Below are 25,262 nucleotides of genomic sequence, written 5' to 3' on the forward strand. Positions count from 1 at the left end.
GGCAAAGACAGCACCAACATCTGAGTCAGATGGTCATCAGAGATGACTATTCCAAAGCAATCCTACACACATGAAAATTAATCTTTTCTTTTTTTAAAACATTTTATTGACGTGTGATATAAGAGAGAAAACTGCAATTTTATTTTTAAATGAGGAACATATTCAAGTAAGGCATTATCCTGTTTCTAACCTAAATTCTTCCTCATGTTTTACATGTTTGGTTTCCCTTATCCCCAAAGACCACCTCAACACCATCTTTTCTGTGTCTATTTCATGACCTTGTGTAAGCACCATTAAAGTACTCTGGCAACTTCTCTTTCTTGCAAGCTAACTGTAACCCTGTGTCCCTACACTTTTCTTTATGGTCTTAGTTTTCCAACTCCTTGAATTATTCCCACTGTAAATCTTGGAACATTTTTTAATTCTTCTCAATCTTTTACCTAAGTACTATTCATGGTAGCAAATTTAGCAGCAAATATGGCTTGAGACTGAATTTTTCACATCACTTCTTTACACCAGGCCAGGATTCAGGCATTAGCACACCCACCATACCTCAGTAGAATTAAATACTTAGTGAATTAAGAGGTTCTTTCTGTTTTGAAAAAACAAAGAGAGTTTTGTATTATTTGCTGAAAATCCACACGAATAACTTGAAAACAAAGGGTTTGCCAAATACAATCTGTTCTTTATGTTTTCAGAATTTATGTTGGTTTGACATGATCCACTAAAGCATATCTGTGGACAACAAGGCATGGGAAAGAGTGGTGCAGAAGTTTTCTTTCTGGGACAAGCCCAGGAGAAGAGCAGGCAGGGAGGGCTAGAAGGTGAATTCAGAGCAGGTCAATGGTCTGAATAGGAATAAGCTCAGGAAACACAGCTTGCTATCACACACCTCCAGAAAAATCTGGGGTTCAAAATGCTTAGATTCAAAGATATTCCTGCTATTGTAAAATCTCAAGGTGGTTTAGGAGAAGTTCATGTATTTCCAGACACTCTGATAATAAGCTCCAGGAAAGGAAATAGCTTTTGGTAGAAAGGACTATTCAAAGGTAAGAATCATTCTTGTAAAATTTTTAGAAGGAAGAAAAATTAGCAGGGGAATTGAAATTCATCAGCATTGTAAACCAGTTACAGAGAATAAATAACATGGTGGAGAAAAAAGGAAGGGAGCATCATATATGCAAACAGACAAATAATGTGGCCCAGCATGGTGGCACATGCCTGTAATCCCAGTGGCTCAGAAGATTGAGGCATGAGGATCTTGAGTTCAAAGCCAGTTTCAGCAGAGGCACTAAGGAACTTAAATAAAATACAAAACTCTAAATAAACTACAAAACTAAGGAACTCTAAATAAAATACAAAAAAGAGCTGAAGATGTGGTTCAGTGGTTGAGTGCCCCTGAGTTCAATCTCCAGTACCAAATAAATAAATAGATAGATAGATGATAGATAGATAGATAGATAGATGATAGATATAGATAGATAGATAGATAGATAGATAGATAGATAGATAGATAGATAGATAGATAGATAGATAGATAGATAGATAGATAGATGAAGCAAGCAAAGCTCTGGAGATACTATCATTAGAAATCATGATTTATTTATTTGTTTGGTAGTGGCAGGGATATGAAATTTAGATTTCAAAGTCTTCTACCTCATACAAAGAAAGAATTTCTCTAATAAATAGGCATTGGTGCTTATAAATTTAAAAAGACTGCTAATCCAATGGGAAGGTAGATGAACAGAGACTTAACAAAAGAAGGAAAACCAATAGTTATTCTCTATGTGACTTACTGTCCCACCCCACTCATAACATGATCACTGAAAATTAAATTTGCAATGAGATAATATTTTTTACCCTACTAGATTGGCAAATATCAAAATAATAAAATGTCATTGGCGAAATGTGTAGCAATAGGCCATTTCATAATTGCTGGTGAGAGTGCAAACTGATGCAACTTCTTAAGAGGATAATTTGGCAATGTCTTTCCAAGTTACAAATGTACAAAACCCTTTCACCTAACAGCATCACTCTTTGAAATTAACCCTTCTCATATGCTCCTACATGCATAAAATGACTTGTACTTAAGTTTTTATAGAAAACTGTTTTCTTACCATGACAGAAAATTTGAAACAATACAAGTGTACATCATTGGAGGCCTGTTTAGATAAATTATCATTCACTCAAACAAGGCAATACTATTTACCTGTCAAAAAAATTGAAAATGAGATCTGTATGTATCCATCTGGAACAATTTCTACATAATATTAAGTGGAAAATAAGGTGCAGAATAAATTGTACACCATATTAGCATTGGCCTAAAAGTGTAGAAAGGATCTATATTCACCTGTATATAGAATATTACACCATACTAGCATTGGCCTAAAAATGGTAGAAAGGATCTATATTCACCTGTATATAGAATATTACACAAGAATTCATTATATAGAATATCTCTGTTCAGCCAGGGAACTAATACTATACTAATAATATTATCCTAGAAGGAAAATGGATAGATGGGAGACAGATATCAAAGGCAGGTTTGGAACCAAAGAGATAATGAATATAAAAGCACTTTGTAAACTATAAAGCACTATACAAGAAAAAAATTATGTCTACACTTAACATTATTGACTGATCCTGGATCTCTAACTGGCCATGATAATATTTTTATTGAAACTCAAAGTTAAAGGCTGAAAATTTAAGAATGGTACATAAATGCTAACTTCAAGATTTGTCAATTGTTTTTCTGGATCCTAATAATAATGTTTAACTTTAAACAGAAATTGGAATTCATTTTGTGTCACAGAATAATCAAAAATGACTGTGTGTGACTCACAGAACACATTTCATGTAATAAGAAAGCTTGTGATCTCTAAGAACTTTCCTGTGAGGCTTTGCATGCAAGCAAAAGGAAAAGAACGTTTATGAAATGAACAGTTCTCCTATTAATTAGAGTATATACATATAATTACAAATGTTCATACATCAAATTAGCCCAAAGAGAAATAAATGTTCTGTGTATATCCCACAAGAGGGATGCCAAGTAGGATTCATTCATCTTGCCAATTCCTTTTGATTGACGGTGTCTGCCTGGATCCTTCTTTTGCACAGCATTCTGAGGTAGGTCTGCACTTAGTGGAAAAGAGGACTGGAGCAACTGTGTCTGCTGCATACGTGGGCATGAGGAATGGAGAGAAGGCCAGCATCTGTCTATACATGCTTTATGTATCTCCATAAGTTTCCTTTCCCGCTGTCTTTCTGCCCTTCCTCACAATATTTTTCTACAAAAGTATTTTCAGGAAAGAGGATTGCATGATAAGGATTTATGCAGCCTGGTACGGAGAAAGAAAGAGGTCTTCCTCTCCCTAGAACTCCTTAGAAGGAGGAAAAGATGAAGAATTGTAAGATGAACATAGCTGAAGCCCAGTTAGACACCTCCAGCACTGGTTATTAAATTAAAATGTGTAAGGGTAGGAAAGATACACATGAGCTAGCTCATGTCAATATCACTAGACTGTACTGGCATATAATCTAATCAAGGAAGTTCAAGAATTTGTCCCAACAACAGCTCATTTAATTCAACATCACCTCCCACAGAAGTTGCATGATGTCCTCTTTGTGCAAGTTCCTCTGCTCAGAGCTGTAAAAGATGCCAACAGTAACAGTACATGTGACTCATGTGAGTTTTCAATACAACTAAACATGAGATGTTTTGAGAAATTCAGATTAGTGATAAAAGTAGCATGTGGTAAACTGTTAAAGGTGGCACATCAACAACTGCAATACTTTGGGCAAGTGCAGTCAGGCTGAGTTTTATGGAGGGTGTATCAATATGAACAGGTTTTAGAGAATGAATAGGACTTGCCTAAGCAGGAGAAGTCCAGTGACTTATGGAAGTAGAAGAAATAAGGTTGGAAAAATGTGTCATTATTTGATTTTGACAATCAAGTTAAGGCTGCTGTGTATTCCGTTATAAATCCTTTGAAGATTTTTGTCAGGGTATTAAAATCTGCAAAGTAGCAATTTAGGGATGTTACACTGACAGCAATGTCTAAGACAGACTGGAGGAAAGTCAAGAAACTTGTGCTGGGTACATCAAATTGAATATTCCTGGAATTGTCCTGGCTGAGGTGATAAAGGTCTTAATAAGAGCAACAGCACTGGAAATGGAAAGGAGATAATGGATTATAAAAAGAGAAACTAGGGAGTAAGAATAGGCATGACATAGTAGCCACTAATTATGAAAGAGATTTGAGGAGTCAAGGTTCTTACATGAGGAGAAAAAAAAAAAGACTAACCAAAAAATTCTCCCAACTGGAATTATGTCCCTCTTGTGAGAAGGAATACACACAGTGCTTTTAAATCTGTTTCAGTATTTATTAAGTTTGTGGTCACTATTTAGTCATCCAACTCCCTTTATAGACTGTGAGATGCTGAGTAGTAAATTCCATGCTCTAGCTGTGGTACAACTGGTAAAGAAATGGTTGTATGTATACAAAACAAAAGGAAGGGAGAAGAGAGGGAAGGAAAGGGAGTATCTGTTTTAGAGCGAGAGATGAGTAATGGAATTTCTTTACCTGAACAGATGGAAGTCACAGTATATCATTCAAAAAATACATTTACATTTTATTTAACCTATTCATTTTTCAAAGATTACCTTTATTACTGTCCACTCAGTGCAACCCATGGTACTGCCCACCCTCAAACATATATTCTCAATACCAAGTTTGTGCTAAAAATCATCTCCCAAGATTCTACAGACCCATCTTAGAGGGAAATTATTCTACAAAGGTATTCGAAGGTTTCAGCAAGGCTTCTGAAGGGGTATTTAGTTACAATAAACAAAAGTTTAAAATGTGCCTAACTTTGATCTTCCAATTGAATTTTAAGGAATGAATTCTAGGTGAATAAACATGGCTTATGAAAAAAGACTCTTAAGGGAATGCTTGTCACAGGAGTTCATAACAGCAAAGTTCTTTGAGGACTGGCTAAACAAATTACAGAAGAGTTGTAAAAAGGAATTCTTTGTAATTATTACAATGATGTCTTAACAGATGATCAGACAGAAAGATGCTTCCTAATTATTGTGACAAGCATAAATTACAAATTACAAAATGAATATATGATATAATCCCCTTCAGGTCATACATATTATCAAAAAGTATATTAAAATATTAACAGTAATTATCTATGAGTTGTGTTATTATGGGTGATATGTATTGTTTTATTTATTTACAATTTTCTTCAGTAAGAAACTGTCTTTTGTACTAATCTATACTTTAAATCTGAAGAACATATAGACTTTATCCTAGTCACATTTGTATGTCCCCAGCATAGCACAGGACATACACTGAAGTGTTCAATAATTATGACATGAAGTTATATTAAATATGGTTATATTAAAACTATAAATTAAATCAAACTCATTTGTGATGTAAATATAATAAATGCATATTATTGACAGGGAGCATTGTGGCAATCAAAACTGAAAGTAGCAGTGCATCTCTGAAGAAACACGATCTATAGATAGCTGAAAGAAGAAAACCACCCTGTCACTAGGTAGCAGAGGCAGAGCCTGAAACTTAGCAAAGGGAGGTGCTATGGTTTAGCTCTGGAATGTCCCCCAATGTCTTACATGTTCAGAGGGGGACTTTTGAGAAATATTGCATCATGAGGGCTGATCCATTGATCCATTGATGACTGAATGGCCTTCTAGTGGTGAGACCTAGCTGGAGAGGGCAGGTCACTGGGAGCTTTCCCTGGAAGGGTTTAATCTTCTCCCCAGGCTCTCTGCTTCCTAACTGCTATAAGCTGAGAGCTTTCCTCCACCACACTCTTCTAACATGATGTTCTGCCTCACCTCAGGCCCATGGCAATGGACCTGGCTGACCAAGGACTGAAACCTTTGAAAAGATGAGCCAAAATAAAACTTTCCTCCTCTAAGTTGTTTTTGTCAGATATTATGATCACAGTAATGAAAAGTTAACTGACAAAGAAGGTAACAAGTACACTGACTCATAAGAGCTGCACCCTCACCTGTGGGTCTAAAAATTCCAGGCTATGAGCCAACAGGACTGACTCAGCCTTCCTTAACCTGCCTTCAAGAATTTAACTGAAAATAACTTCTCAGACCCTAGCTATGGTCTGAATGTGTCCCCACAAAAATCTTTACATTGGAATCTTAACCCCCAAGGTAGTAATATTGGAAGGCACAGCATCTGGGAGGTGATTAGATCACAAAGGTAGATCCTCATGATTGGGACTAATACCCTTACAAAAGAGACCCCAGAGAAATCCCTCATCCTTCCCACGTGTAAGGACATAGCTAGAAGACTGCTGAACCAGGAGCTAGTTCTTCACTGGACACTGAGTTCACCAGCACCTTGACTGTGGACTTTCTAGCCTCCAAAAACATGAGAAATAAATTTCTGTTGTTTATAATCCACCTAGTTTCTTGCACTTTGTTATAGCAGGCTGAATAGACTAAGATAGCCCCAATCAGTGAGCTCATTTCATACAAACAAGATGAACACTTGGAATCCTTCATTTAGCAGACGACGTCTTCTGAGAGAGACAATGTGGTATGGAGGAAGGAGTTTTTGGAGTCGAAATGAGAAACAACCCTGCCACAAGCAGCATGTGTGAAGTTTGGCAAGTCATACTTTTTGTTTTCACTTGTAAGGTATGAATTCCAAAGACAGCCCTGTCATCACAAGATCAGGAATAAAATGAGGCGATAACTGAAAAAAAATTAAGTGCAATAACTATTAAACTATAAAATATCTTATTTAATTTTACTCCTGGCAACTAATAATTGAAAATTTTACCATCAAGTCAGCCTCCAGAGCAGACTGAACATAAGTAAATTCATGTCCCTCCACAGAAGATATGCAAGAAGAAAGAGCTTGCATTACAATGTTTAATGTATTCCACCTAAGGCAGGAAATAGATCCCACTCATCCTACTGACTTCCTACCTACTTATTACCTACCTCTACCAGCAGAAGAGACTAGGTTAAAGTGAGCACACGCCTAGCAAGTGTTCTGCCCTACTCTGCATATTAGGAAAGTGGTTGTTGGGTTCTTGTTTATGAGGAAGGGACCTGACGATTCTTACATTCTGGCATCAAATCTGATCCCTCCAGCACACCACACCTACTGTGCTATATACTTTCCTCTACCAAAACGTGTCATCTCGCTTCTAATCATTAAAAATTAACACTTAACACTTCAGCCTACACTGTGATCTCAGAGAGGGTAAGATCCACCTGGTTAGTGTTCAGCGTTGTAACTTGAGTTTACTGCAGAATATACCTAAAATGCAAACGGTGTTCCATAAACGTATGAAACAAAATAGCTGGGCTAAAAGAAGGGTATGACAAATACATGATGCTTTAGGCATGTGGAGTATTTAATTAAAATTAAATTAAAGGGTTTTAAAAGCAGGCCCAGAACCAAGGTCCCTCTAAGCTTGGATTGTTCCTGCTCACTCAGGTGCAGAGAAGAGACTCTATCTGGACTTTCCTTTTCTACTTCAAGGCCAGACTGCAACAGGGAACACACTGCTTTCCATTCCTGAAGTGTCACCATCTATCTCAGAAAGGAAGAAGGAGGCATGCAGCCACACCTGCGTGGACTTTCATTGCAAGGTAATGTCTATTTCTTGGGCTTATTCACATTCCGAAGAGAACGTTTTCACAAAGTTGTTTTTCAGTCTCTAGAACAATTCATTCATGCTCCATAATCATCTGTAGCCCCTCTCCTTTATAGAAAAAGGAGTATATGCACTTCTGAGTCATGTTAAACGGGTGGGTAATTATACCTTGCGACTGTCTCCTTGTACATAACTTTCTCCTGTGGAATCTGTCTTTGATAGTTTATTCCAGTGAATCTCCAAGGGATGAAGGGGAAATTGCCCCTACAACAGGTACAGACATTCATAAGACTTGATTTCAATTTCATAAACTTGTATTTTTACCTACCTTAATCTGCTTGTTGTTGCATATCATTGCTATGTGAGGCTTTGAAAATTAAATAGATTCTCTCCAAAGTTTTCAGATAAGTAATTGTTTAGTGACATATTTTTTTCTATACCAAAAATATTAAAATATAATATGCCTTAACTGGGGGAAAGTCACTAGGTACAAATGAATAGTTAGATTAACACATAAATCTGCTAAGTCACTGTACTAAACTATGTTAAACTTGTTTACAAGTATAAGAACCATGAACAGGGATGTTCAGAACTGGAACAAAGGGTGTAGTTTTGCTTAAAACGTCTGGATCTAGTAACATGTACTGATAGTTGGTGGGAATACATGCTATATTTCATATCATTTTCCTCTTATCTAACCTTCAACTTCTTTTTCATACCTGTACCAGACTACAACCCTTTCACATACCCACATTTGTACAAATAAACAGCCTGTTATAGTTTGACCTTAAAGCTCATGTGCTGAAGAGCCGGGTGTGGAAGCACACGCCTGTAATCTCAGCAGCTCAGGAGGCTGAGGCAGGAGGATCGTGCGTTCAAAGTCAGCCTCAGCAAAAGTGAGGTGCTAAGCAACTCAGGGAGACCTTTCCTGTAAATAAAATACGAAAAAGGACTGGGATGTGACTTAGTGGCCTAGTGGCCCTGAGGTCAATCCCTAGTACCCACCTCACCCCCCCCCAACACACACACACACACACACACACACAAAATACTCGTGTTGAAATCTTGACCTTCAGTTGATTGAATTACTGGGAGGTGGTAGAAACTTTAGGGGAGCCTAGTTGAAGGAAGCTGGTCACTGGGGGCATGTCGTTGAAGGGTATATTAGAACCACAACACCTTCTTCTTTCTTTCTTCTTCCTGGCTACCATGAGGTAAGCAGCTTTGCTCCGCTATGCACTTCCTGCCTGAATGTTCTACCCCACCACAGGCCCAAAGTGATGGGACTGAGAGACTGTGGACTGAAACTCCAGAAACTATGAACCAAAATAAATCTTTCAAGCTGATTGTCTCAGGTGTTTCGTCAAGGCAACAAAAAATTGTCTAAAACATAACCATTTACTAATTTATGAAGAAGTCTTGAAGAAAAGATAGGATAAAATAAGTAACAATGTGAAGAGGAAAAAACTAGGGAATGACAATGTAGATTGTTGGTTAAAATAAAATGCATGACAACAAAAGGGAGGAAGTGACTGGGGAGAGGTTAAGTGTTACTAAACAAATATCCCTTCGAAGAACAAGAAACAGAATGATCTCATGTTTTATCAAATCTGCAGCCTCAACTCATTCAAGGTGGTTTCAATATGATGTGGAGAGTGGCACAAATGAACTTTAGTGTCAAATGTCAAAGTTTCAAGGCTTTGCTTTAGATTACTAGCTGTGAGAAAAAAATATGCCCATCTGACTTGTTCCTTATGAAACTCTGTCACACAGCCAGTGATCTTGTTTAAGTCACAAGCAGTTAAAAAGATCATTGTTCAATTAAAATGTCTCCAAAAAAATAGCTTTCTGGCATCTTACCTGGTTATTTTGAAACTTTGTACAAAAAATAAAAATTTTAAAAGACTATAAAGGAAATCTATATTTGTAAAGGTGTCCAGATCTCTACACCAAGAAAAAAGGGAAGACCAAGTCTTAATTTTATTTAAGGTGCTTTTCCTGGCAATCCTGTCTTAACTTTACCTGTGCTTCTTCTTTCAGCAAAAGCAATTTTGGTCTGGACTACTACTGGTGCAACAGCCACCTTTGCAGGAGATATAAAAACCTTACTTATTAAGGATTGTTAAAACAAAACTCCTGAGACAGAGTTCTCTGAAATCAAAGGGTTTATGGAGCCAATACAGATGCTGGACCAGGATAAAGGACCAGGTCCTGGGACAAGCTCTCAACTACCAACAGCCACTATGTCAGCTGGACCTAGGAGCCAAGATTATTTTGATAGTGAAAATTTGGGGAAGGAAAGCACAAACTCGTCACACTGAACCTGCATTGGCTCTATCTAGGTAGGGCAGGGCAAGACTAAACGGGAAAAGTTCCAGGACAGAAGGGTAGTTCATAAGGAGAAGTACTTGTTGCCTCTGGATGGGTTGGGGTGAGTAGTAGAGGCCGTTGATACATAAACAGGAAGTGGTGGTGCATGGGGCTCAGTCAGTAGGGTTTTAAATCAAGGTTTTAACATATATCCAGGAATGTGGAACAGTAATATTCATTCACTGCAACCACTGTCAGTTTTCTTGCTAGTTACTATAAAACCAAAAGCCAAATATCTTTACAACACAAGCTAACCCTTATTTTCCCAAAGCGCTCACCCACAACAAACTAACCCTGAGTCCAAAAGCCAATAATATTGCGGGGCTCAATACAAAAAGAGCACAGCTCAGTCCAAGAGAAATTTACAAATCCTGGGGGTTCCATGAGGAAGACAAGGGACATCAAAGGAGTCAGCTGGCACCTTTCTTGCATTCCTCAAGGGGTCTTGTACATTACTGCAGACTCCTTAAGTTCCTTCTTATGTTCACAAGAACTGCTAAAAGACAAAATTACAACAAATCTAGTTTTTGCAGATCTTAGTTGGCTTTAATTGCGATTCTAGAATTGGGAAGCAGTCCAGACTAAAAATGGTTCAGAATGCTGTCCCACCACATGGGCAGCTTATATTTATAACTATAGACAAGGAAGTGACATACAGAAAATGGAAATGAGGTATACAGACAGCATGATTGGTTATAGTTAATGTCTGTCTTTTTTTTTTTTTTTTTTTTTTTTTTAACATGGTTTGAACAGGCCTGTTATTGGCTGAGACTTAGCTACTCATTACAAAAGGAGGTTACAGTGTATTTACACATCATGTTAGGTTACAGTTGGATATGTACAGGAACACCATAGGACAAACTTGAAATATGCACAAAGTCATCTTTAGGCCAAACTTAATTCAGTGTAGCAATTCTCTTATTTCAGATAATCTCATAATTTGGCCTAACTTTGTATTTTAGGCTTTTCTTTCAATTTTGAGAGGTTGTCCAAAACTTGTCGCACATATATCTCTCTTCTTTACATCATCAATGGACTTATTTGAACTCAGCTCTCAACAGGCAATAGTATATCAGTAGGTTTTGTAAGATTGCAACAAGAGAATAGGAGAGTAGGGGCAAAAGTATCAACAATGAATTATCCAGGTTACTTATTTTTTTTTTAAGGCTTAAAATAGAAGGGACTTCCTTTTACTGACTCAGGCAATCTGGAAAAACTAGTGTTTTAGGTTCTGTCTGCTCCCTTAAAATTCAGTTTGATTACGTGCCACTTAGCATGAGTGAATTCATTTTGCTTTAGTCGGGTTGGCTGGTGCCTAGTGCAGGAGCTCAGTCCAAAACAATTACCACTCATACTCATGTTTAAGAATTTCCTCCCTCTGAGGGAGGGTCTCAGTTAGGTGAGAGGTTGACCAAAACTTAAGGTATTAGTGCTACTCTCAGTTACTATCATTTTGAGTTTCTGGTCTCAACATATTATCCATAGGATATGGTGTCCTCATGATAATGCATCTCTTTTAGTTTTTTATCCTTTCAGTCAAAGATCAAGAATATTTGACATTCAGATGGCTGAATGCATATATTTAAAATTTTTTGAGAGAACAGTGCAACAAGGAGACAATAGTATGACTCTCTGCAAAATAATGCCAAGTTTGGAGAATGCTTATCCAGGATCCCCAAGAACCAAACCAACTAAAATTGAACCGAATAAAGAATAAGTCTGAGGTTGAACAGTTACTGGGCAGATGCCCTTGAGAAGTAACTTTTGTGTAAGGTTGCCGTGGCCTTTTTGCAAGGTTGTGGTTCTGGAAGAGTCCTTTGTGATAGCTATTATCAGACAATCGTATGCAAGAACTCTTCCTTCATAACTTATCAGCTTACTTTTTTTTCCTTCTTTGTTAAGCTGGCACAAGCTATTCCATTTCTATTCTGACAACTTTCACATTGGGCATCAGGCATTTTGTGACCTCTTGTGTGACCTACACATCATGCATGAAACATGTTCCTTGAAATTAGCATCAACTTGTCCAGCTTTGTCTCACAGGAGTTAAAGAACAAAGCAGTTCTCACTCTCAGTTGGAGGGCTGCAGGTGAATATATGTTAGAGATAACTAGAATTTCAGGATCTAGTCCAACCTATGAGTGGGTCATAAAAACAATGAACAGGTAAACTATGGTAAGTTCAAAAGAAAGAAAGTTACTGTGGTATGCTAATTTTAAGTCCTTTGGGTATAAACTGAGGAGTGGGATGATGATATGTAATGGGGGTGGGAGGATGGAGGATGAGAGGAGAATAGAGGAACTTTAGATTATGCAGAGGGAAATGAGAGGGGGGTATGAAAAATGGTGGAATGAGACAGACATCATCACCCTCTGTACATGTATGATTACACAAATGGTATGAATCTACATCGTGTACATCCATAGAAACGAAAAGATGTACTCCATTTGTGTACAATGAATCAAAATGCAGTCTGTAAAAGTAAAAAAAAAAAATTAAAAAAAGAAGTTTCTTTAAATTTAGAAAATGAAACATTAAAATAGCCAGTAGTGTTTCAAGTAAAAGAGCTATAAAAAGGGTTAGAGGTATGTATAGAATGGGGAAAGCCTGGGTTCTTGATCCACAGCACTGCAAAAATAAATAAATAATAAATAAATAAATACCCATAAGTCTTCATCAGTTCCTTCAGGTTTATGTAATTCATTCTTGTTCTTCATTCGTATTTTGAAAATTTCTTATTCAGTCCAAAATTATGGGAAACCTGTTAAGAGTTCTTTTTACCCTTTTCATGAGCCTCTGTAAAGACACAAAACTTCATGATTACAGCTGCTTTCAAAAAGTGTCCAGAAAGGCATCAGAATAAAGCAGTTTAACTGTGGAAAAAGACTGAGAATAGCCATACTTAGATATCTGATAGTTTGTTATTCCCATGGCATACACAACAATATAATAATTGGAATCATGACTAATAATATTATACCAAGATACCTCAGATTTCTAGGAATCACAAACAACTTTAGATCACATATTAAAAACATATCCATACAAACATAATTTGAAAAGAAGTTTAAATATCATTTCTTCTTTGGCAATTCTTCTTATGTAATTTAACAAATAAAATAAGTTTGAAATGTCTTTTTTGGACTCCAGGATCCCCCTGGAAATCCCAAAGTGAAAGTTCAAAAAGACTTCATTTTAGAATTTGATTTTGGGAAGTTTGTCAAAATTATCAAAAGATTCAAAATACTTGATCAAAATAGGATTGCAGATCATTATGAAATAAAACTAAAAATTACAAAGGCAAACCCAGAAAAGTCACAGAGCTGTTGGAAAACCTTAACTCTTTTAAGAATCAAGTTTTCTTAAGAAATCAAAGGCTAAATAAAACATTAAACACAGCTTAAAATCATTTCATAGGACATAGACTCTTTTGCTTCCTAAGTAAACCACCTAAAAGTTAAAAAAAAAAAAAAGAACTGACCAATACTTCAAGAATATTATTTTCTGTTTCAATATAAGGGATCAAACTCTAGTTTTACATCAGTGTGCTTCTAATATCTACATTCCATTTTTATGAAAACACATAATTTCCTTCTAATCAGAGCCAACATGATCACACATGAAATTTATTTCACAGATTCTTTCTCTACAAACCATTCACAATGTTCCATAACCTTTAGCCATTTGCCCTTCTTTTCCTTTCCCTCACATTGGAAACAACCAGTCTACTTTAAGACAAAACCTGATTTTCCCTCAACCAAAACACATCATATTCCATAACCTCCCTCAAAAAACAAGCCTTCCTTTCCTATGTGCACAGTTGTTTTCCCTGATTCTAACTTTATTACCATATAGTATTTACCATTTTAATTCCTAGCAATTGTGCACCAGTACTCTGTACGTTAACATAACTTCTACATGTGTTCTCTCAAATTACAAAATTTTTCATGGTTATGAACAAATCCAGGTACATTTAACTTCTCCATATCACACAAAAACAAGACAAAGTATATAAACTTTAACCTTATGATTAATGATCAATGTTTTAGTATTTAATATATTTAGAAAGGACTCAGGTATCTATCTATCACTTTAAGATTTCAAGTCACCAAAACGTTTTTTTTTTTTTTGAAACTATGAAAAGTGCATTTATAAATATCTATGTTTGCCTATTTTGCCCATTTTTAACAATTATGTTTGAATTGCTTATGAAAAGCAAAGCTAGCCATCACTTTAAGTTTTTTTTTTTTTCTTTTGAAAAGGCAAAACCAAACTAAAACCTCTGTCAGCCCACTCTGTTCTACAAAAGGCCTAAGACATGTCAGACACAGATACCCTCTCTTAAGTCCCTCCTAGTCACTCTGGGTCTCAGTACCCACAGGGTGCCCAGGACTGCTGTGAACACCAGGGCCTGTAAGTCCTTGATTTAACACTAGATCAGGAGCCTAGGAAGGATAGAGGATAGTGTGAGATAAAAGGAAAATTACAATGAAAGCACCATTCAAGAACTTTCCAAATGAGTCTTAAGGCCAGGGGCCTAGCTCTGTGGTAGAGTGCTAACCTAGCACTGGGTTTGTTCCTGGCACTCAGGGGAAAACATTCAAAATGAAGTCAGGAGGGCATGAGGAAACAGGACTTACGCACTTGTTATTGGCTGAGCCTCGGCTATTTGTTGTAAGAGTCGTTTACAATATGCCTTCACGTCCAAGTTAGGTTACAGTTTACCTATGTATGGCAAAACTTTTAGGTCAAAGGTTAAAACATGTAAGGAGGCAGCTGCAGGTCAATCTTAAATCATCATGTCTTACCCTACTGAACTTCCCCTAAGCTTTCTTCTTAATGCTGTGTTTGTTCCCTCTGTACTTTTTTGGTTCTTCCTAAATGCGATGAAAGGTATCAAGCATGCTGTACATCTAAAAGATACAACATTAAACCTGCAGTCAGTAGATAACAATTCACTAAAATTATCACAATTCTCCAAAGGAACAGACCTTTCTAACTCTTAAATCTCTTCCTGTTCGCACTGACTAACCTGGCTCCAGGGGTTACACCATTTTTATAGCCATGCTGGCCAGTCCAGTGAAGTCAGTGGGGTTCCACGTAAACTGTGACACCTCTACAGACAAGTTACTGCTTCTTAGGCCCTGAGAGCAAGGAAGAAGTCTGTATTTTTCACAGAAGAAGAATGCTTTAAAGTATGCTTTGAATGGGTGTCCCCGAACCTAGGGAATCTCAGATTGATGCTATTTTACTGTAATTTCCAGTTCTTTCTTTACATTCCTCTCACCCTCAAGTCCATCAACTTTTTTAAAGTTCCTGGGTTTATAAATGTATTATGACAAACTCTATGACTTGCAGCAGCAAAGATCAACACAAAAATACATTCAAAGCTGGACATGTGTTATGCAGCTGTAATATCAGCAACTCAGAAGTCTAAGGCAAGAAGAACTCAGGTTTAAGGCCAGCTGGGGCCACTGAGCAAGATCTTGTCTCAAAATAAAAAATAAAAAGGGCTGGGGATATAGTTCAGTGGTAGAGCACTTATCTCGCATGCATTAGGCTCTGAGTTTGATCTCCAGTACAGCAGGAAATTTAAAAAAAGAAAAGAAAACAGAGGGGAAAAAAAAGAAAAGAAATCACAGATCCAGAAACACAGTTGACATTATTGGCTGTGTGCTATGACTAGATGTGGTCTGTACCCCAAAGGTTGTGCTAGAAGCTGGATTCCTTTATGGGAGTAAAGAGGTCACAGAATCTTTAAGGGGTGAGCCTAGTGAAAGATGATTAGGTCACTGGGGAACTGCCTTTAAGAAAATTTTAAATATAATGTAAAAAATTAAAAATATACAAATAGGACCTCCAAATTTTCTTTAACCTACGCTCCCTTGGGATGAATTCTAGGCCTGATTGTAGAATTGTTTCAAGTTTTCCTTGCATTCTTAAGAAAAGTTAGAATAAATAGAAGACTTTTGCCCTTGACATTTTATTTACTACCCCCAAATGTTTCAAGTTTAATCTAGCATATATTGGCTATATATTGCTATATTAGAATAAAGGGCTTTTCCTTGTCTGAACAGAAATTGTGGAGAAAGAGCACATTTGTTTTAATGTATGCTAAAGTTGGACAAGGGTGGAGTTATTGAATAAAATAGTAAGTCAAAAGAATCATTTGATTTTATATGTACTACTGGCTGATTATTAATATGAATCATAATTAAGGTATGATAGATTATTTTCATGTCAATTAAATTAGATTATACACCTCTTAAGGAGAGAGTGACTCTTATTACAATATTCTTATCTTAGTAGTTATTCAAGCATTTTTTGGCAACTGGCCCTTTTCCTGTTTTGCAGCAGGTTTGATGAGCCTGCTATCTGACACTTCTGTCTCTGGAGTAACAAATTCCACCCACTGCCTTTTTACAGTTAAAAAAGGTCAGCAAAATAAACAATAAGCGAACAAAAGCTGAAAAACAAATACCTTGTCCTCATACAAATGTTGATTATTATCATAAATTTTCTTCACACCAAAGTCTAATTTCTGTCATACCTAATTCAAAAATAACTTCCATGAATTGTAACATGAGAGGTTGAAATATTTAAGAGAAGAGACTGGGAAGGAGGTTGTCTTAGAAATGAACTGCCTGGAAATCATCAAGAATACAAACAATAAGAAGTCTTGCAAAGGGTGTGGAGAAAAAAGAACTTGTACACTGTTGGAATTGCAAATTAGTACAACCAGTATGGAAATCAGTATGGAGGTTCCTCAAAAGACCAGGCATGGAACCACAATACGACCCAGCTATAGCACCCCTTGCTATTTATCCTAAAATATTAGTCAGCATAATATAGTGATCCATGCATACCCATGTTTAGAGCAGTGGTATTCACAATAGCCAAGCAATGGAACAATCCTGTAGTATACATACACAATGGAATTTTATTCAACCATAAAGAAAAATGAAATTATGTCATTTGCAGGAATGTGGATGAAACTTGAGAAATTTACCTTAAGCAAAATAAGCCAAACTCAGAAGGTCAAGGGTCGATGTTTTCTCTCATATGTGAAAGGTAGAGAGGAAAAGGAAAAAAAGTGGAGGGGGTGTCTCCTGAAAATCAAAGGGAGATCAGTGCAGGAGAGGAAAGGGACCAGGGGATAGGAAGAAAGGGGAGGGGGAAATGCTAAGGAGTGATATTGGTGAAATTATATTGTTATATTTTGCGTGTTTATGTACAATTACAATGCACCAATTAAAATATGTGAAAAAAAACTGCCTGAGGTTTATTTTTAAGGAAAAAGAAATACCATAAAACTTTTTATTCAGGAAGAACAGGATCTGAACTCCTTACAAACTAAAAGTGTCACCCAGTTTGTGCTGAGACATGAATTTAGGGAGATAAAGGCAGGGGAAGGAGGAAATCAGTATAATTTACTCCTAAGGCTCTTTCCAATTGGAAGCTTACAAAATTGGGGGGTGGGATGTAGAACACAACACATCAACATTCTGACACCCCTCCACCCTCTCAAGGAAGGAAGAGAGGGAGGGAGGAAGGTAGAAAAAAGAGAAAGAAAGGAAGTTATAAGAAGAGACAAAAAAAGGGACCTTTATTTCACTTTTTGGAATGACCTAGTTCCAAAAAAAAAAAAAAAAAAAAAAAAAAAAAAAACAGCACTGGGGCGTGCCAGTAGGAGCAAAGACACTATTCTCGACAGGAGACTCACCCCGAGGTAGCCAGAGCAATACATTTCCTCTTTTCCAACACCACAACTAACTCAGTCGTCCTCAAATCATCTTATAAATTCTGAAGGACTGGGAGTCTCTGTCCTTGGCCCTAAGTAAACTGGCCCGAGGATAGTACAGAGACCAGGGAAAGAGACTGAAAAAGTGGATCATGCCCTGAAGCAGCATTTCAGATTCAGGGTTACGCTGGGGCAAGCAAGCGTGGAGTCCCCGGTTTACTCTCTGTGACTGGGACACAGCTGGCTTTGAATAAGAACATTAAATATACAGCACCATAGTTTGGTCTCGGGCCCGGCCTCCGGCCGGTGGCACCCAGCCATTCGTCTCCGCCAGCCAAGGCCTGGCCCTGGTTTCCGCTACACAGGGGATGTCCAACAGCTCGCAGTCACACCTGTTAGGTGTTTCTCCACTCCGCGTCTCCACCCAGCAAGCACCCCCCGCACCACCGGGGACTCCGGTGCAGAGCGGGCGGAAAAGGACAGAGAGGTGGGACCCGGCCTTCTGGAGCAGACCCCCGCGAGACTCGGCACGCCAGGCCGGGTGGGGAGGGGGGCCTACCAAGGCGGGAGAGGTCGAGACCGGCGGAGAAGGGTAAGGGAAGGGCCGGGGGAAGGGCCGTCGCTGCTCGCGTTACGCTTCCAGAGCCTGCGGCAGAGGCGGCGGGGCCGAGCCGCGGAGGGGATGGGGCTCGTACCAGCCTCCGCGTTTCTCCGCGCAGCCCCGGCCTCGCCTCCCCTGGCCCAGCCGCGGCTCTCGTTAGGCCGCCCAGAGTAAGCGCGGGCGTCACCAGCCGCACCTCGCCCGGGACTGGTAAGGAGGGCGCGGCGGGGGCACGGCGGGGCACTCCGCAAGCCAGGCGGCCCGAGCATCCCCCAAGAGCACAAGCTCCGGCTGCTGCAGGACCGCGACCAGAACAGAGCTCCCTGCTGGCCCCCTGGAGACCGGCAGCGACCGGGAGGGGACGCGGGACTCCGCCGCTCGACTCCGCAGCTCCGCGCACCCGGCGGCGGCAACGCGGGTTCGGGCGCCCGGGTAGCCTCGGAGCCCATGGCCGGCAGCGACGTGGACAGTGAGGGGCCGGCACAGAGGGGCGGCGCGGCGCGGCGTACAGGAGCCCCCAGCGGGCTGGGAAGCGAGGCGGCCGCCGGCTGCCCGGAGCCGCTGTCCACTGCTGAAGCGCCGGCCGAGGGCACCGTGCTGCCGGCCTGGATGCGCCTCTACTTCTATGGGATGCACGGGATCACTCTGGACGTGCTGGTGTCCTCGGCGCGGCGCTTTGCTCGCAGCCCGGACCTCCGGATGCTAGGTTTCTCCTCGCCCTACCGCTGCCTCCTGCACTCGCTCACCCACTTCGCCCTGGAGAAGATCTACCTGCAGCAGCCGCGCTGCCCCAGCGCCTTCGTCTTCAATTTCTTCCTTTACCCCTCGGCCCACGTGGGGCTGCAGACCCTGGCGGGCCAGGCGCTGCTGCTCAGCCTGGGCGGCGGGCCGGGGGGCGCGGCGGCGCCGGGGGCGCTTGACCTGGCGCTGCAGTACGTGCTGGCGCTCTACCACTGCCAAGTGTTCCTGAAGCGCTTCCTGCGCTTGCGGTACCGGCGGCAGCGGCGGCAGCAGCAACAGCAGCAGCAACAGCAGCGAAGGGGCGCTCTGCCTGCCCTTCCTGGCGCCCGGGCCCCTGCGGCGACGAGTGGCCGGCGACGACGACCCCGAGGCCCTAAGGGCCCGGGAGGAGCTCCCAGCCAGGGGCTACCAGACCTGCTCCGTTTTCTTTTCTTCGGAATGCATGGCTTTCTGGATGAGATCTTCTTTACCTTCTTCTTTAACGTGCTGGGACATGGGGACGGGGCAACCAACGGTCACACGTCGTTGTGGTCCTTCTTTATGTATGGCAGCTGCAGTTTTGTGGTGGAAAAGCTCTACTTCCACCTCCATTACAACCGCGGCTGGAGCACCTGGAAGCGGGTGCCCATCTACGTGATCTTCATCTATGCGTGGGAGTTGTCCTGGGGTCTGGGACTTCGCAAGTGTGGGGCTTGTTCCTGGGACTATTCTCACTACCCGCTCAATTTCATGGGTCTTATCACTCTGATGTATTTACCTGGCTGGATATTCCTTAGTGTGTACCAGGACCTGCTTTCCAACGTGTTGTGGCGGGTGCAGTATGTACCAGCTAACTAAGACCAGGGGGCAAAATAAGAAAAAAGAAAAGTGAAGAGAAGAGAAAAAGTCGTTGGAACTCCACGAATAGATGCAGATTATTTTTACACTTAGAGTGGGTTTTTTTTAAGTCATTTAATTTTTATACACTTTACTAACGGCTTCCAATAGATTTTATTCGATGTTTTATCTTTTCTGACTATTTGGAACCTATATAAAATACAATACTTTGAAAAACTCGAAAATGAAGTACTTAACTCATCAATATTTTAAAACCTTTACAAGCCCAAACAGCAAAACCATTATACCTTAACATCGGAAAGCTGAAAGTCATCTGAATGTAGATGGGTGATAGCTGTTAATTTTTCTTTTTCATTATGGAAATTCAAACCAGAGAACAGTGGTTTTTTATAGGATTTAGAGAAATTTTCTGATTTAACGGTTTGTTTACTTCCATTCTAATCCAATTTCATTTTCACTCTTTATCATATTTACCAATGATAGTGGTAACTCCATGTCTGGTACTTCTGAAGTTGCACTTGGTAGCTCTCTAAAGTGCCTCTGTCTTGCACACACATGAAAAGAAGTTGACAAATGGGGGGAAAAAAGAAAGAAAAGAATCCTATGAATATATTTTGAAGTGAGAAATCTTTTCTACTAACTCAAACAGGTGACACTGTGTTAAGATATTTTATCACCATCCTGGAAATGACTGCTTTCCAATGTTTGTTAGCCTTAAACACCAAGCTTATTAATGTTGATTAGATCCTGTGTTATCTGTGGCTGTAAATGTTTGTTTCTGTGCAATAATGTAAATTGTTTACCCTAAATGTCCAAGGGCCAAGTAAAATTAACTCCACAGAAGCTTCCAGCATAGAAACACAGTATCTTGTAATAAAATGAAGGTGGATGTTCACTCTAATTACATTAGGCCTAATTGTTTTCTGTGAGTACAGATACGTGTTTTCAGTGTATTTCTGTCATGGTTCACTTGTAAACCTTTCTTTTTTCTTCTGGGCCCAGAGTTCTGGGTTAGGTCTGATGTAGTAATGTACTTTATAAATCAATGATAGCTTTTTGGTGATGTATTAATGTCTGAAAGCTTCAAAGTTAAGTGAGATGATAGAAACCATTTTAAGAAATCTTGTCTAATTAATTAATCATGTATTTTGAAGTTATTTGTTGTTTTTATTACATTTAGAAAAGGCAAAGAGGGTATTGTTTAGATAAGGATGACTAGTACTTTCCCAGTTTTCATTACAAAGATAATTTTTAAAACTTCCAGAGTGTATTAATCAGTAGGTTCTTACTCAAATCATGCCCTCACCAATACAGTAAAAAGGGGTGTTTTTCTGTTTTTGAAAAGTGTTTGCTATAGGAATAGAAAAGAAAATGTACTTAGATCTGGCTAAGTCAGAGCTAGTTCTAAGAGTGTTTATTACTCTAATCCACTCTCTGGTATTGTGAACTAAAATATAAGTAATGCTATATAATCTACCCCACCAGTGAAATGGATTCTGTCAAATTGATTATTTTATAGAAACTTAAAAAACAAGCTGTTTGCTGAGAAAGTTTCATCTAAGTTCTCCCTGAAAATTTGGAGAGAAAAATGTGTAAGCATAGACACTAAAGTTATGCTGGATAAAATATTTGTAATACAAATGTGACAAGAACACATCAATCTGAGTTATGAGTGGCACCACTTCACACCACGCATTTCCTGTGATGCTCAACCCAATCCATGACTCTGAAATATTGACTAAATGTACACATTTTTACTTATGCTCTTCACATACTGCTCTTCAGCCCTGCTTACCTGCCTATCAGCATTCTCAGGGATAGAAATCTGTCAAGAAGTAGGAAAGCATGCCAATTTGTTTTGCTTTGCATATTAATTCTGTTAAAATGAAAGGTCAAGGTTTGCATTTGCTCAATTCATTCAAGAAATAGTTACTGAACTTCCAGTATTTGTTAGGCAATTCTCTAGACTCCTGCGCACACTGTAGTGAATTCACAGACAAAAATCTCTGACCTTGTGAAGCCCACATTCTAGTGTTTTGATTTATATGAGACTATGCTTATTTACTGTTTTAATAATAGGTAATGAGGAGGCAGTGGTTGTAAGGGCTCTCCTCAGTCCTGTCCCTGGAATATCAATCTATCATGTCTAAAACAAAAGCCCATTAACAGTCTGCTGGTTCTACAAAGAGCTAGTATGCATTCAGGAAGTTATTAGCCTGTCTATTAACTCAGCACCTTGCTTTAGGGCTTCTCATTCCGTGTTTACCTAACTTAATGGTAATATTTTGCTGCAACCTTTAAACCTTTAAGGGAAAAGAAGGAACCATCAGATCATTTAATTTTGTTAAACGCTTTAGTAGATCAGAAAGAGAAATAAGGCAATATAATAATAGTCAATGTTTAAGTAGCATTTACCACATACCAAGAACTGCTTTAAGTGTGCATTTATACATAGGTGTATACACATTTCTAAGTAAGTGAATATATATTCATATGTATCATAAACAAATACACGTCTAATGTGTACATACAAACTTATATGTTTTAAATATATATATATATATATATTTACATGTGTGTATTCATTCCCTTCACCTCCAACAACCCTCTTTTTACAGATGAAGACAACCAAACTGAAGTCCCAATAGAATAACTGACCACTCAAGTGTACAGCTATTGGGCATTTAGATTTAAATCCAAGTACTTCGGACTTCAGGGTCTGTTCTAACAACTACACGGCCACACCTCAGTCTACCGGCCACAGTGATTTTGGAACTTCTTGGGATTTCATTTCACAGCCTGTATTGCTTATGCAAGGGTAACTATAAAAGCCAGATGCTATTAGCAAAAGATGCACTGATGTTGCCTTTTCATTCCATAGTAAATAACAAGGGCACTAATAGCAGGATCACGGCTACTCCTCAGATGGTATGTCTTTATATTCAAGCAGTACTCTGAAAAGGAGTTCTTGTTTAGTGTCAGATAATTTTAAGTATAAAAGTATAAGAATAACGTGCTAAAATGCAAGGTACCTTGTAGCACAAACTACTAAAAATACATTTAATTAATGCTGTACATCACAGACTTAGAAATCTGAGTATCATTATAAGAACACACAGCCAAAAATTATAGGTAATATTTTTACAGACATTTATTCTAATTTCTACTGAAGTCTTAAAAAACTCTTAATAGAAAAACATGAAAAAGCAACAAATGTAATTTTTCTATCCATGTTTAACATATGTGATGCTGCTTTAAATTTTAAATTTTAATTTAATTTCTCAGAATCTAAAGAGAAGTATAACCTTTTAAGTGTTTATGTTAACAATAAATACTGAAGTTCCTGTGACCAACAAAGACCCTCATAATGTTAATAATCCATTTCAATATTTCATACTTTTCCAGAATTCAGTGTACTTAACTATGAGTATATTTCCATATATAGTTGACCCTTCAAAATTCAACTTAGCAAAACACCTGGCTTAGAAAAATTGTCTTTTGTTGTTTAAGAAACATTTTTAATTAACTAATTCTACCTTTGCAATTAAAAAATAAAAAACAATAATTTCTACTGCTTTTAAATAGTCTGTGTTAGCAGGATGAACCTAGTCCTGCTTATAAAGGGGGCAAAAAAGAATTTTGGGTAGAATGCTTTGATTCTTCTTCCCCTTCCAAAATTCATTTAAAAAGCAATATATCTAGAATGAATAGATTTGCTATACAGATTTGGAGTAGTAAATCAGTCGTTGTATTGTAATGTCTAAAAACATTATAATAAAATAATTTTCCTTATATGAAGAGGCATTAAAATACTTTCTCTTTTGGGGGCTGGGGTTGTGGCTCAGTGGTAGAGCACTTACCTAGCATGGGTGAGGCGCTGGGTTCTGTCCTCAGCATATATATAAGTAAATAAATAAATAAATAAAATAAAGGTATTGTGTCCATCTACAATTGAAAAATATAAATATAAAAAATCCTTTATATTTTCAATTCATTTTAAAGATACTCTAACAATGTTTACTGGCACTAAGTTTCTTTACTGAAGAAAAATAAGAAAAGAACATTGTCCCTTAACCTCGTTCTATCACATATCTTCGTTTAGACTGAAGTGAAAGATGGCAATAAAAGATGATTCTGTTGTATCGCCAGTCTCCCCCCTTCTCCTACACTTGACACCAGAGGAAGGAACAAAAATAGCAATTGTCTGTGGACCTCTATTCACTAGACTTGGCCTCAATCTCATTTTTAACACTGAGGCATGGAGCCATCACACAGGCTGCCAGTTACTAGCAACCCAAATTGCAAATTAACCTGGGAAAGTTTCCGTTAGAGAATTTTTTCTCCTAATATAAAGAAAATATACATATGGAGAATTTTTCATTAATTTTTAACCTATCTTTGGAAAAATTTTCAAGCTAATTACCAGATGGTGTGATTGGTCCCTGACTTGAAGAAAAGTTTGATTATTTTTTTCTTATTTATAATAATTCTTTTAGAAAGCAAAAGTCACATGAACCAACTTCCCAAACTAGAAAAAAAAAAAATGTTTACTGTGATTATAGAGAATTCAAGGTTGAAAGAAACTATGAAGGTTAACAATACCAAGTCTTCTACCCAGAACAGGAATTTACATCTCTGAAAGATGATTTCTTAACTCAGTTTGGAATTACTATTCAGGAAAACATCAATTATGTTTTTTTACACACCCATTAGCAGCTGAGTTGATAAATCCCGCTATCAGTAAAGTGAGAAGACTTCCAAAACTTCCAGAAGCTAATATATGCCATTTAATCTGTTTATTTAAAACAATAAAACATATTTTCAAAACTTTTTTTCTTCATTTAAGAAAATAAATGTTCCATTCTTTTTTCATATCGTCTTCATATATCTTTTCAAATGATACGTTTTGAAAGCCTTGAGAAAAATTATTATTTTTTCAGAAAAAAAGAACACTTTGATTGAAAATAAAGGAACAGAAGATTAAATAATAGGAGCCCTGCTTGAATCCTAGGAATTTGAATCTGATTCAACCCAGGAAATTCCTTTGGTCAGATGCTCCTTTAAACCAATGGGGTATCACTTGGTGGAGTTTGGGTAACTTCCTTGGCAGACCTCAAAAGGGGCATCAGGAAAGGAACTGAGGAGCCACAGGCGGCGTAGATACAGGCGGCTAGTCAAGGATGAATAATGCTGTGGATCAATATGCCCATTCAAAAAAATTGTACTTACCTATATTAAGAAGAAAACCTGTTTCCCTTTTGAGGGGATTCCAATAAACATTTGTACTGTATACATGATATTTTATTCACATAT

General features: G+C 38.4%; 2 protein-coding genes and 1 long non-coding RNA gene across 3 annotated transcripts in view; 2 read left to right on the forward strand and 1 right to left on the reverse strand.

Annotated features, from left to right (window-relative positions):
• LOC306667347 (uncharacterized protein) overlaps positions 1 to 17,889 on the reverse strand; it is a 36,944-nt gene extending 19,055 nt beyond the window's left edge. Inside the window, exon 1 of the transcript XR_013765503.1 lies at positions 17,753 to 17,889. The gene's annotated coding sequence lies outside the window, so the exon portion shown is untranslated. The remainder of the gene's footprint in view (positions 1 to 17,752) is intronic.
• A 368-nt stretch (positions 17,890 to 18,257) lies between these two features.
• Positions 18,258 to 23,743, forward strand: LOC306667349. Its single transcript, XR_013765505.1, has 2 exons — positions 18,258 to 18,362; positions 22,568 to 23,743. It is a non-coding gene; the product is annotated as an uncharacterized lncRNA (long non-coding RNA).
• TMEM229A (transmembrane protein 229A) lies at positions 18,817 to 20,038 on the forward strand. The gene has a single exon (XM_079149852.1). It carries the CDS (start codon positions 18,819 to 18,821, stop codon positions 19,947 to 19,949), a length of 1,131 nt encoding a protein of 376 aa, XP_079005978.1. The 5' UTR covers positions 18,817 to 18,818; the 3' UTR covers positions 19,950 to 20,038.
• Positions 23,744 to 25,262: the final 1,519 nt, after the last annotated feature.

This window comes from Sciurus vulgaris, assembly GCF_902686455.1.
Source record: "Sciurus vulgaris genome assembly, chromosome: 8".
NCBI lineage: Eukaryota > Metazoa > Chordata > Mammalia > Rodentia > Sciuridae > Sciurus > Sciurus vulgaris.